The 14780-nt window shown below is 39.9% G+C and overlaps 1 protein-coding gene across 3 annotated transcripts in view; it reads left to right on the top strand.

The window, feature by feature from the left end:
- Window positions 1–14780, top strand: part of Rabex-5 (Rabaptin-5-associated exchange factor for Rab5) — an 82354-nt gene that overhangs the window by 29359 nt on the left and 38215 nt on the right. For all 3 annotated transcript variants that reach the window (XM_071693256.1, XM_071693253.1, XM_071693254.1), the window contains exons 5-7: window positions 4899–5064; window positions 6543–6672; window positions 10088–10182. In XM_071693256.1, coding sequence (XP_071549357.1) covers window positions 4899–5064; window positions 6543–6672; window positions 10088–10182 — 391 coding nt within the window. The remainder of the gene's footprint in view (window positions 1–4898; window positions 5065–6542; window positions 6673–10087; window positions 10183–14780) is intronic.

Genomic DNA, 14780 nt, shown 5'->3' with positions numbered 1-14780 from the left:
GGTATAAGTTTGTTGAGTATTCCTGGTAAATTATATGGGAGGGTATTGATTGAGAGGGTGAAGGCATGTACGGAGCATCAGATTGGGGAAGAGAGTGTGGTTTCAGAAGTGGTAGAGGATGTGTGGATCAGGTGTTTGCTTTGAAGAATGTATGTGAGAAATACTTAGAAAAGCAAATGGATATATATGTAGCATTTATGGATCTGGAGAAGGCATATGATAGAGTTGATAGAGATGCTCTGTGGAAGGTATTAAGAATATATGGTGTGGGAGGCAAGTTGTTAGAAGCAGTGAAAAGTTTTTATCGAGGATGTAAGGCATGTGTACGTGTAGGAAGAGAGGAAAGTGATTGGTTCTCAGTGAATGTAGGTTTGCGGCAGGGGTGTGTGATGTCTCCATGGTTGTTTAATTTGTTTATGGATGGGGTTGTTAGGGAGGTGAATGCAAGAGTTTTGGAAAGAGGGGCAAGAATGAAGTCTGTTGTGGATGAGAGAGCTTGGGAAGTGAGTCAGTTGTTGTTCGCTGATGATAGAGCGCTGGTGGCTGATTCATGTGAGAAACTGCAGAAGCTGGTGACTGAGTTTGGTAAAGTGTGTGAAAGAAGAAAGTTAAGAGTGAATGTGAATAAGAGCAAGGTTATTAGGTACAGTAGGGTTGAGGGTCAAGTCAATTGGGAGGTAAGTTTGAATGGAGAAAAACTGGAGGAAGTAAAGTGTTTTAGATATCTGGGAGTGGATCTGGCAGCGGATGGAACCATGGAAGCGGAAGTGAATCATAGGGTGGGGGAGGGGGCGAAAATCCTGGGAGCCTTGAAGAATGTGTGGAAGTCGAGAACATTATCTCGGAAAGCAAAAATGGGTATGTTTGAAGGAATAGTGGCTCCAACAATGTTGTATGGTTGCGAGGCGTGGGCTATGGATAGAGTTGTGCGCAGGAGGGTGGATATGCTGGAAATGAGATGTTTGAGGACAATGTGTGGTGTGAGGTGGTTTGATCGAGTAAGTAATGTAAGGGTAAGAGAGATGTGTGGAAATAAAAAGAGCGTGGTTGAGAGAGCAGAAGAGGGTGTTTTGAAATGGTTTGGGCACATGGAGAGAATGAGTGAGGAAAGATTGACCAAGAGAATATATGTGTCGGAGGTGGAGGGAACGAGGAGAAGTGGGAGACCAAATTGGAGGTGGAAAGATGGAGTGAAAAAGATTTTGAGTGATCGGGGCCTGAACATGCAGGAGGGTGAAAGGCGGGCAAGGACGTGCTGTCAGTGGATTGAATCAGGGCATGTGAAGCGTCTGGGGTAAACCATGGAAAGCTGTGTGGGGCTTGGATATGGAAAGGGAGCTGTGGTTTTGGGCATTATTGCATGACAGCTAGAGACTGAGTGTGAACAAATGAGGCCTTTCTTGTCTTTTCCTAGCGCTATCCCACACACATGAGGGGGGAGGGGGATGGTATTCCATGTGTGGTGAGGTGGCGATGCGAATGAATAAAGGCAGAGTGTGAATTGTGTGCATGGGTATATATGCATGTGTCTGTGTGTGTATATATATGTGTACATTGAGATGTATAGGTATGTATATTTGCGTGTGTGGACGTGTGTGTATATACATGTGTATGGGGGTGGGTTCGGCCATTTCTTTCGTCTGTTTCCTTGCGCTACCTTGCAAACGCGGGAGACAGCGACAAAGCAAAATAAAAAAAAATAAAAAAATATAGGGGATAGGGGATTAAGAATACTTCCCACGTATTCCCTGCGTGTCGTAGAAGGCGACTAAAAGGGGAGGGAGCAGGGGGCTGGAAATCCTCCCCTCTCGTTTTTTTTTTTTTTCCAATTTTCCAAAAGAAGGAACAGAGAATTGGGCCGGGTGAGGGTATTCCCTCAAAGGCCCAGTCCTCTGTTCTTAACGCTACCTCGCTAATGCGGCAAATGGCGAATAGTTTGAAAGAAGAAAAAAAGAAGGTAGAAAGATAGATGGATAATTATTTATTCAGGCATTAGGTAAGAATTTACTGAAGAGAAATGAATAGAAAAAATTGTATGAATTATTTTTAAGCAACAGCAGTTGCTAGTGCTCAGGAACTAAGTAAGAAATGTGCTTGTTTCAGCATTTTTTTTTTTTTTTGCAATATTTTCCTGAACATGTAGATTGGTTTTGATTAATGTGTAAGTGTAAGGAGAAAATTGTGTATAAAAAGTACATGAAAAATGTAGATTACCTTATTATTCAGAAATTATAAACTGAATATTTTGAATTAGAAATGATTGTGAGCATTCAGGGGCTAGTCAAGATATCCATCAGTTTCAGCTCTTTTCTCTCATTTTGATGACCATTTAGATGATTATCAACACATGCATTAGGTAGGAACCTATGGAAGGAATTGTATAGAGAAAGTATTTTCAAGATACAGTTTACTTTTTCATTTACCTATTATGAGTTGAATGTTTTGACTGAAGGTGATTGCAAGTGTTCAGGTACTAGGTAATAAATCCTTTTTTTTCAGCTACTTTCTCTCAAGTGTTCAGGTACTAGCTAGTAAATCCTTTTTTTTCAGCTACTTTCTCTAGTTTTTCTCCTATATTTGTATCTCCAGGGTAGCTGAAAGTGATTGTCCTTTGGAGGCTTTTGACACCATTGGTGCTTCCTTCCTTAACCATATTCTGTATGTATCCTTGAAATTGTGGCAAGAATTTACAGTTTGTAGATTTTCATTTGTAGATGTTGATTCAGGTGTTGAAGATCTTTTGGGCATGTTAAAGGGCTAATGTAAGAATAAAGTAAGTCGTTAATGGGAATGATGGCAAAGTAAATTTGTTTCAAAAAGTAGGTCCTGCTTGGTTCCCTCTTTAGAGGTTCTTGAGATCAGACTTTGCAGAAACTGGATAAATGGACCCAAAAGCAACATTGCTTTTATAGTAACATGCTGTAAATCCCCTCAGCATGATACTATTTATGCAAATAGAATAAAGATATTTATTTATGGCTCATGATGTGATGAAGGTGTAAGTTTTGCCATAGTTATTGAAGAAGAGCCTCTTCAAAAAACTACCAAGAAAATCTTCCATATTTACTGTGGAACTGTTTAGTATTCATGTTGCACTTAGATTACATGAACAGTCTCCAGAAAAGAAATTTACAGTTTACTCTTGATTCTCAGTGTGGACTTCAAATGGTATAACACAATGCCGTGTGTCCATTAGTTCCAAAATTCCAAGATTATATTCATAAGAATCCACTCAAAGCATTAAAGTGATGGAATTCTACTAGTGTCTTGGACAGTAGATATTAACCATGAAAAAATGACATAGCAGATGCTAAGGCAAAAGCAGCTATATCTAGCAATCTGTATATGTGAGTTTTACCTCAATGATTTTATGAGCAGAATATATAATTGTGTTAGATGTAAATATCCTGATTGTTGGGACTTGGAGTATGGCATTCCTTCTTCAACAGGAATCGCCATTTTGAGAGACTGTTGTTGAATAAGGATTGATCATACCTTGTTGACCCTTGGTCATTTGATAGATAGGAGACTTGCTCCAATATGTGACTGGAATTTTAATATTATCTTGGAACATGTTCTAACAGAATGCAAATAATTTGGGAGTCTTTAGATCATGTATGAATCATGTAATAAAAGTATTTGAAAAATTTTAGATAATAATGTTAACAGCAAACAAGTCCTTTTCTTCTCTCCTGATGCTATTTTGCTAATGCAGAAATGGCAAACAAGTATGAAACAAAACATTTTGCTATAGATAGACTAATGAATTCGTTAAAGAATGTAGAAATATTTGATAATTTTTAACTAGTTTTGTGTTGATATCTTGAAAAAGCAAAAATGAAAAATTCTGTGCAAGTAAATTGAAGTTTTTAGTTACCTTTATCATGTTAAATAGCACTGAATAACTGGTAAGTTCTAGTTTTTACAGATTTCAAAATATCAGTCTTGTAGTATGTAGTAATCCTTCACCACCATATATTTTTAGTGTCATTCAAAAGCCATTTCTTTCAGTCAGTGGGTTTAGCTTTAATGTAAACAGAAAAACAATAACAGTGTGGTACTATGTTGTGAACAGGGAGAGGACTTACAAAGGAATTCAAACGGCAACAGCTGTTGGATGCTTTTGAAGCTGTTTGTGATAATGGAAGATATCAGAAGCTCCTTTATTAATGATCAGAGAGAGTAACATGCAAACTATTAATGTATCTGTGGAGCCACAAATGATATAAGTTGTGGACTTTAGGCAAAACAGTTATTAAGGTTACTATAGTACTGCTTTCAACCCCTCTTGATTGGTAATTCATTTCATATATTAGCAATCTTGTTGAAGGAAAAGTTCTTCACTCCATTCAAGGTAAAACAGTTGCCAACAAGTTTGTATCCATTACTGTGAGGGAAATCAGACAAATCAGATCGTAAGTAATTTCTTAGATCAAGATTATCAAAGCCTTTGATGATTTTAAATACTTGTATTAGATCTCCTTTTAACCTTTTTTGTTTCTAAGCTAAATATTTCCAAATTGATTAGTCAGTTTTCATAGGATTTTTTTCCTAGCTCAGGAATCATCTTGGTAGCCCAACACTGCACTTTCTCCATTTCTTTTTTTTCTTTTTTCTTTTTTAACACAGTATTTATGATGGGGATGAACCTATGACTTATAAAGAGTAAGGATGATTTTCATATATTTGAATTTGAAGTCACTTCCTATGAATCCAAAAATTTGGTTCACTCCTTTGGTGGCTTCTGTGTACTGCTTACTTGGTTGTGAGCATTTTAAGAAAGCTATAGGTATTGAGGAAGTGTGTGCATGTTTAGTGTTTGGAGATTTTTTTTTTCAAAATATTTCAGGCATATGATAGAAAATGAAATATTATATGAAGTTCTCCAACATCCACAGACACTCAACAAGGATATGCATGTGGGAATCGGAAAGCAAATAAGAAGTTTTGTTGAGAAAATGCTTCACAGTGTGGAATTTCAGTCTGTGGACGAGTCTGGTGAACAAGTTCATGACTTCTACAATACTATGAATGAAATGGTCACCATGCACAGTGCCTATCAGGGTTAGTGAATGTTCTACATAGATTTAAATGTTTATGCTTCTTTCGTGTTAGGTATATTGCATTTACAGGTTTCTTTACCATTAAGAATGATATATAAAGATTTAGGTATTGTGAAACTGAAAAAGTTTATTTCACTCTTTTTGACATGGTATAGTGGTTTCACATTTTAGAATATTAACTACAGGTGGTTTTCTACACAAAGTTGTTCTGTATAATCATTTTGCCTCAACATCATCTACCATTCAGAAGCTAACTTGCACTGAGTTGAAAATTTCCTCTGTCATCTAACAATTAAGGAGCAGACTTGCACTGACTTGCAAAGTTCCTCTGTTGTCACTGAAGTTGTTAAGTTGCAGTGTTGAAAGTCATGTTTTATGGTAGATGAAGCTTATATGAATCTTTCTGACAAAATTTAGTGATTTCAACCTACAGAATATCAAATATATTTAGGGCTCCCATGTAAATAAAATCTTTCTTTTTCTTTCTTTCATACTATTCGCCATTTCCCGCGTTAGCAAGGTAGCATTAAGAACAGAGGACTGGGCCTTTGAGGGAATGTTTTCACCTGGCCCCTTTCTCTGTTCCCTCTTTTGGAAAATTAAAAAAAAACGAGAGGGGAGGATTTCCAACCACCCGCTCCCTCCCCTTTTAGTCACCTTCTACGACACGCAGGGAATACATGGGAAGTATTCTTTCTCCCCTATCCCCAGGGATAATAAATAAAATATTATGTATGATACTATGATACTTTGTTGCTGTCTCTCATGTTAGCAAGGTAGTGCAAGGAAACAGATGAAAGAATGGCCCAACCCGCCCACATACTCATGTATATACATAAATGCCCACACACGCACATTTACATCCCTATACATTTCAGCGTATACATACATAGACATATATACACATGTACATATTCATACTTGCTGCCCTCATCCAGTCCCATCACCACCGTGCCACACATGAAATGGCACCCCCTCCCCCCGCGTGCGCATGAGGTAACACTAGAAAAAGACAACAAAGGCCACATTCGTTCACACTCAGTCTCTAGCTGTCATGTGTAATGCACCAAAGCCACAGGTCCCTTTCCACATCAAGGCCCCACAAAACTTTCCATGGTTTACCCCAGATGCTTCATATGTCCTGGTTCAATCCATTGACAGCACGTCAACCCTGGTATACCACATCGTTCCAATTCACTCTATTCCTTGGACGCCTTTTACCCTTCTGCATGTTCAGGCCCCAATCGCTCAAAATCTTTTTCACTCCATCCTTCCACCTCCAATTTGGTCTCCCACTTCTCATTGTTTCCTCCACCTCGACACATATATCCTCTTTGTCAATCTTTCCTCACTTATTCTCTCTTATGTGACCAAACCATTTCAATACACCCTTTTCTGCTCTCTCAACCACACATTATGTTGAAAGTGAACATAGAAAAAATCTTTTCATTGATGTTAAAAATCAATATTTTTTTTCAGAGTTAACCCAGGATCAAGTTGATAGAATCAATGAATTGACTGAACGATATGTGACAACACTACTCTATAAAGCTTTGATAAGTGCTGTCAATGCTGTTAATGAAGAGAAGGATTTAGCAATTCAGAACAGGTAAGTCATTTTGTAGCTGTTAAAACATTAATTTTTGTGAATCCCAGGGGATAGGGGCAGAAAGAATTCTACTTATGATCTCTTGTTTGTCGTAGGATGTGACTAAGAAGAGGGAGGGGGGCCTGCCATTGAATTCCTCTTCTGTATTGGTATTGTATTATTAATTGTGGGCCCTTCCCATTCACTTTGATACCTTTATCCTCATCTGACTTAGGCTCAGATGAAAGGTTTTGATCCTTATTTCAGCTTAGGAAGAACAAGACAGTGCTATGTAAACCATCCATGTTTTGTATATTGTTGCTTTAGGGTGAATGCTTAACGTTTTTTTTCTGCATAATTAGATTTCAGGCTTGAATTCAAAAAGTAAGTAGTCCATCCAAAAATGGTGCTCATGGCAGATTCAAGTGGGAAATTCCAGAAGCTGGCACCTAAGTTTGAAAGTATGTATGATAGGAAAAGGTTGAGAGTAAATCTGAGTGAAAGCAAGTTGTTTGGGGTGTGAGTTTCATTGGAAAGAAGCTGGAGAAAGTGGAGTGTTTTAGTTACCAGAGAGTGGATATGGGAGCAAAAGGAATAATTTGAGTTCATTTGAGCTGTAAGGTGGTTAAAGGGCCAAAGGTCCTAGGTGTATTGAGGAATGTGTAGAAAGAGAGTCGCTGATTTTTAGGGTTGTCTCCTTTCACACATTCTTCAATGCTCCCAGGACCTTCGCCCCCTTTCCACCCTGTGACTCACTTCAGCTTCCATGGTTACATCCGCTGCTAAGTCCACTCCCAGATGTCTACAACACTTCACTTGCTCCAATTTTTCTCCATTCAAACTTACATCCCAGTTGACTTGACGTGCTGTCAGTGGACTGAACTAGAGCATGTGAAGTGTTTGGAGTAAACCATGGAAAGGATAGGGAGCTGTGGTTTTGGTGCATTACACATGACAGCTAGAAACTGAGTGTGAACAAATGTGGCCATTTTGTCTGTTTTCCTGGCGCGTCCTTGCTGAAGTAGGAGTTTTATTTATTTATTTTGCTTTGTTGCTGTCTCCCGCGTTAGCGAGGTAGTGCAAGGAAACTGACAAAAGAATGGCCCAATCCTCCCCCATACACATGTATATATATATACACGTACACACACGCAAATATACATGCCTATACATCTCAACGTATACATATATATACACACACAGACATATACATATATACACATTTACATAATTCATACTGTCTGCCTTTATTCATTCCCATCGCCACCTTGCCACACATGAAATAACAACCTCCTCCCCCTCATGTTAGTGACGTTATTTCCTGTGTGGTGGGGTGGCAACAGGAATGGATGAAGGCAAGCAAGTATGAAAATGTATATGTGTATATCAGGATATGTCTATGTATGTGTATGTATATGTTGATATTTATATGTATGTATATGTGCATGTATGGGCATATATGTATATATAAATGTGCGTGTATGGGCATTTATGTGTATGTATGTATATACAAGTGGATGGGCCATTCTTCATCTGTTTCTTGGCACTACCCCGGTGACGTGAGAAACAGCAGTTAAGTATAATAAAAGATTTTTTTTTTTTTTTCTAACTTCGCCATTTCCCGCGTTAGCGAGGTAGGAGGTAGCGTTAAGAACAGAGAACTGGGCCACTGAGGGAATATCCTCACCTGGCCCCCTTCTCTGTTCCTTCTTTTGGAAAATTAAAAAAAATTGAGAGGGGAGGATTTCCAGCCCCCCGCTCCCTCCCCTTTTAGTCGCCTTCTACGACACGCAGGGAATACGTGGGAAGTATTCTTTCTCCCCTCTCCCCAGGGATAATTCTTTCTCCCCTATCCCCAGGGATAATAAAAGATGAATATAGATATATATAAGAGCTCTGGGGATGGGGAGAAAGAATACTGCCCACATGTTTCCTGCGTGTCTTCGAAGGCAACTAAAAGGGGTGGGAGTGGGGCCTGGAAATTGCTCCCTGTAGTTTTATTTACCAAAAGAAGGAACATAGAAAGGGGCAAAGTGTGGAGTTTTTCCTCTAAGGTTCAGTCATCTGCTCCTGAGCTGTACCTTTTTCGCTAATGCAGGAAATGGCAAATTATAGATTTATTTATTTACTTGGAATCATTCCTACTTGCACACGCACCTTACACCCTTGATATATTTGATTTATTTATTTTCATACTTTTTCACTGTTTTCCGCATTAACAAGATAGCTCCTGGAACAGATGAAGAAAAGGCCTCATTTGGTCACATCATCTCTTGCTGTCATGTATAAAGCACTGAAACCACATCTTCCTGTCTACTACCAGTCCCCACAGACATTTCTAGTTTTTCCCAAGCTGCTTCATATGCCTTAGTTCAGTCCACTGACAGCATGCTTACCTGTGTGCCACATTGTTCCAGTTAACCTTTATAGTGTGTATGCTTTCCACCTTCATGCATGTTCAAGGCCTCTAGCACTCAAAATCTGTTTCACTGCATCCCTTCATCTTCAAGTTGGTCTTCTCACTGTCCCCTCCATTTTTTTCATAGATGTTCTTTGTCAACCTTTTCTCACCTATTCTCTACATGTGTCAAAACCGCTTCAGCACACCAACTTCAGCTCCCTTATTTATTTACTATTTCCTTCCTTTAGAGTCCATTTGATCCATATGAGGCTCCTGCAGCACTCAAGCAGCTGGCATCATTCATCAAGTAGGACAGCAGGTCAAAAGTGTTGTGATGTGTGTGTCTATGTGTAAAGAGTGGAGGGCAATTGAGTAGCAAGTGCTTGGTGTCTTCTTTATGGTAGTTGCATGAGTATGAAGGGTCTTAGGATTTGTTGAAATGTTTGCAGTGTTGTAGTGATGGATGATGTCCAGAGCATAAGTGGGAGAGCATAACTCGTGGTGGACATACATCCATCTGAAACCACACTCCCCAGACAGACTTCAGTCACACCTTCCTGTTTATTCTGTGAACATCACCCATCCGTACATTACTACAAACACTGATTCAGCACATCATAGGGCCCTTCTTACCCATGAGTGTAACACCCTCAATGAAAACTCTGAGCACTTAATGCACAAGATTCCCAGCACTCTCCACATATAGATACACAACAACATCAGGACACTTTTTGACATATTGTTGTTCCTGGTGGATGTAGCTGGCTGCCTCAGTGCCCAGGGAATTTTTTAAAGATAAAATGGACTCATGGGGTTGGGAGCAAGTATGTGAGATGGTTATGATTAGGGCATTTAGTTGCCCATAAAATCTCGGTTAGTTTATTCTTGATTGCATAGTTTTGTTTAATATAACCATTCTCTTAAAATGGGGGCTGTGTACCACCAAAGAAAAGAAACTTTGAATATGATGTTTTTGTAGATGCAAGTTTTGTCTTATTTTAGTAATGTTTTTTCATTTCTCATTTCTTTAATCAGAATTCGAAGCTTAGCGTGGGTAAGCAGTCAACATTTAGAATGTGGAGTGAAAGAATCAAGTGAAGTGAGGGAAACATTGGATCTTGTAATTACTGGTATGTTCTGTGTATCAAGTTCAGTAAGTATCAGTTTTGCAGGTCTTGGATCCAGTGGCATTTGTCTGCACATAGAAGTCATTATTTATTTATTCATTTATTGTACTTTGTCGCTGTCTCCAGCATTAGCGAGGTGGCACAAGAAGACAGACGAAAGAATGGCCCAACCTACCCACATACACATGTACATACATATATGCCCACACACACATATATACATACCTATACATTTCAATGTATACATATACATGCACAGACATATACATATGTCCACATGTACATATTCATACTTGCTGCCTTCATCCATTCCCATTGCCACCCCACCACACATGAAATGGCACCCCCTCCTGCTTCGAAGGAAACACCTGATCCACACATCCTCTACCACTTCTGAAACCACACTGTTCTTCCTCAGTGTGATGCTCTGTACATGCCTTTACCCTCTCAATCAATGCCCTCCCATATAATTTCCCAGGAATACTCAACAAACTTATGCCTCTGTAATTTGAACACACCATTATCCCCTTTGCCTTTGTACAATGGTACTATGCATGCATTCCGCCAATCCTCAGGCACTTCACCATGATCCATACATACAATGATTATCTTTACCAACCATTTAACAACAAAGTCCCCCCTTCTTTAATGAATTCCACTACAATACCATCCAAACCCGCCACCTTGCTAGCTTTAATCTCCGTCAAAGCTTTCACTACCTCTTCTCTGTTTACCAAACCATTCTCCCTGATCTTCTTACTTCGCACACCACCTTGACCGAAACACCCTATATCTGCCACTTTATCATCACACACATTCAACAAACCTTCAAAATACTCACTCCATCTCCTTCTCACATCACCATTATCTGTTATTACCTCCCCATTAGCCCCCTTCACTTCCCATTTGTTCTTTTGTCTTAAGCTCTTTATTTACCTCCCTCCAAAACATCTTTTTATTCACCCTAGAATTTAATGATACTCTCTCACCCCAACTCTCATTTGCCCTCTTTTTCACCTCTTGCACCTTTCTTTTGATTTCCTGCCTCTTTCTTTTGAACATCTCTGTCCTTTGCACTATTTCCTTACAAAAATTGGCCGAATGCCTCTCTCTTCTCTTTCACTGACAATCTTTATTTCTTCATCCCACCACTCACTACCCTTTCTAATCTGCCCACCTCCCACCTTTCTCATGCCACAAGCATCTTTTGTGCAAGCCATCAATGCTTCCCTAAAGGCATCCCATTCCTCCTCCACTCCCCCTCACGTCATTTGCTCTCACCTTTTTCCAATCTGCACTCAATCTCTCCTGGTACTTCCTCACACAAGTCTCCTTTCCAAGCTCACTTACTCTCACCACTCTCTTCACCTCAACATTCTCTCTTCTTTTGTGAAAACCTATACAAATCTTCACCTTTGCCTCCACAAGATAATATCAGACATCCCTCCAATTGCCCCTCTCAGCACATTAACATCCAAAAGTCTCTCTTTCATGCACTTATCAATTAACACGTAATCCAATAACACTTTCTGGCCATCTCTCCTACTTTCATACGTATACTTATGTATACATCTCTTTTTGAACCAGGTTATCCTAATCACCAATCCTTTTTCAGCACATAAATCTATAAACTCTTCACCATTTCCGTTTACAACTCTGAACACTCCATGTACACCAATTATTCCCTCAACTGCCACATTACTCACCTTTGCATTTAAATCACCCATCACTATAACCCGGTCTCATGCATCAAAGAAGCTAACACGCTCACTCAGCTGTTCCCAAAACACTTGCCTCTCATGATCTTTCTTCTCATGACCAGGTGCATAAGCACCAAAAATCACCCATCTCTCTCCATCTAATTTCAGTTTTACCCATTTCAATCTAGAGTTTACTTTCTTACACTATCGCATACTCCCACAACTCCTGTTTCAGGAGTAGTGCTACTCCTTTCTTTGCTCTTGTCCTTTCTCCAACCTCTGACTTTACTCCCAAGACATTTCCAAACCACTCTTCCCTTTACCCTTGAGCTTTGTTTCACTCAGAGCCAAAACATCCAGGTTCCTTTCCTCAAACATACTACCTGTCTCTACTTTTTTCTCATCCTGGTTACATCCACACACATTTAGACACCCCAATCTGAGCCTTCAAGGAGGGTGAGCACTTCCCACATGACTCCTTCAAATTCTGTTTCCCCTTTTAGAAAGTTAAAATACAAGGAGGGGAGGGTTTCTAGTCCCCCGCTCCACTCCCCTTTAGTCACCTTGTACGACACATAGGGAATGCATGGGAAGTATTCTTTCACCCCTATCACCAGGAATTAAAAGTTCTTGAAGGATTTTTGTTCTCCACATCCTTCCTACAGATTTGCCAGTCAGTTCTAAAGCATGATTTGTAAAGAAATTTGATTTGAAACCCATATATCTTTTATTTTCATGACCTTTCATGTCAACTTTGAAAATACTAGCTTTTATACATGCTGGAATAACATACTGGAGCATAATGTATATTTCTTTGATTTTTTTTTTTTTTTTTTTTGCCGCTGTCTCCCGCGTTTGCGAGGTAGCGCAAGGAAACAGACGAAAGAAATGGCCCAACCCACCCCCATACACATGTATATACATACGTCCACACACGCAAATATACATACCTACACAGCTTTCCATGGTTTACCCCAGACGCTTCACATGCCCTGATTCAATCCACTGACAGCACGTCAACCCCGGTATACCACATCGTTCCAATTCACTCTATTCCTTGCCCTCCTTTCACCCTCCTGCATGTTCAGGCCCCGATCACTCAAAATCTTCTTCACTCCATCTTTCCACCTCCAATTTGGTCTCCCTCTTCTCCTCGTTCCCTCCACCTCCGACACATATATCCTCTTGGTCAATCTTTCCTCACTCATTCTCTCCATGTGCCCAAACCATTTCAAAACACCCTCTTCTGCTCTCTCAACCACGCTCTTTTTATTTCCACACATCTCTCTTACCCTTACGTTACTTACTCGATCAAACCACCTCACACCACACATTGTCCTCAAACATCTCATTTCCAGCACATCCATCCTCCTGCGCACCACTCTATCCATAGCCCACGCCTCGCAACCATACAACATTGTTGGAACCACTATTCCTTCAAACATACCCATTTTTGCTTTCCGAGATAATGTTCTTGACTTCCACACATTCTTCAAGGCTCCCAGAATTTTCGCCCCCTCCCCCACCCTATGATCCACTTCCGCTTCCATGGTTCCATCCGCTGCCAGATCCACTCCCAGATATCTAAAACACTTCACTTCCTCCAGTTTTTCTCCATTCAAACTCACCTCCCAATTGACTTGACCCTCAACCCTACTGTACCTAATAACCTTGCTCTTATTCACATTTACTTTTAACTTTCTTCTTTCACACACTTTACCAAACTCAGTCACCAGCTTCTGCAGTTTCTCACATGAATCAGCCACCAGCGCTGTATCATCAGCGAACAACAACTGACTCACTTCCCAAGCTCTCTCATCCCCAACAGACTTCATACTTGCCCCTCTTTCCAAAACTCTTGCATTCACCTCCCTAACAACCCCATCCATAAACAAATTAAACAACCATGGAGACATCACACACCCCTGCCGCAAACCTACATTCACTGAGAACCAATCACTTTCCTCTCTTCCTACACGTACACATGCCTTACATCCTCGATAAAAACTTTTCACTGCTTCTAACAACTTGCCTCCCACACCATATATTCTTAATACCTTCCACAGAGCATCTCTATCAACTCTATCATATGCCTTCTCCAGATCCATAAATGCTACATACAAATCCATTTGCTTTTCTAAGTATTTCTCACATACATTCTTCAAAGCAAACACCTGATCCACACATCCTCTACCACTTCTGAAACCACACTGCTCTTCCCCAATCTGATGCTCTGTACATGCCTTCACCCTCTCAATCAATACCCTCCCATATAATTTACCAGGAATACTCAACAAACTTATACCTCTGTAATTTGAGCACTCACTCTTATCCCCTTTGCCTTTGTACAATGGCACTATGCACGCATTCCGCCAATCCTCAGGCACCTCACCATAAGTCATACATACATTAAATAACCTTACCAACCAGTCAACAATACAGTCACCCCCTTTTTTAATAAATTCCACTGCAATACCATCCAAACCTGCTGCCTTGCCGGCTTTCATCTTCCGCAAAGCTTTTACTACCTCTTCTCTGTTTACCAAATCATTTTCCCTAACCCTCTCACTTTGCACACCACCTCGACCAAAACACCCTATATCTGCCACTCTATCATCAAACACATTCAACAAACCTTCAAAATATTCACTCCATCTCCTTCTCACATCACATCATCTTTGATTATGTTTTTATATTTTTGAGAACCCAATTTTTTTTTGAGGTTAGAATGTAGGTGTTGAGCTAAATAAAAATTATTTGTCTTTAGTGACCTGGAGGTCATGTTCATTTAGAATGAATGGAAAGGACTGTTTGTATTGTACTATCTTTGGTACTGTTTTTAGATAGGGCTGTGTGGAGGAGGGTGGATGTGTTGGAAATGAAATGTTTGAGGACAATATG

The sequence above is a fragment of the Panulirus ornatus genome, chromosome 55, assembly GCF_036320965.1.
Source record: "Panulirus ornatus isolate Po-2019 chromosome 55, ASM3632096v1, whole genome shotgun sequence".
NCBI classification, from domain to species: domain Eukaryota; kingdom Metazoa; phylum Arthropoda; class Malacostraca; order Decapoda; family Palinuridae; genus Panulirus; species Panulirus ornatus.
This window is presented reverse-complemented; position numbering and strand designations above follow the sequence as displayed.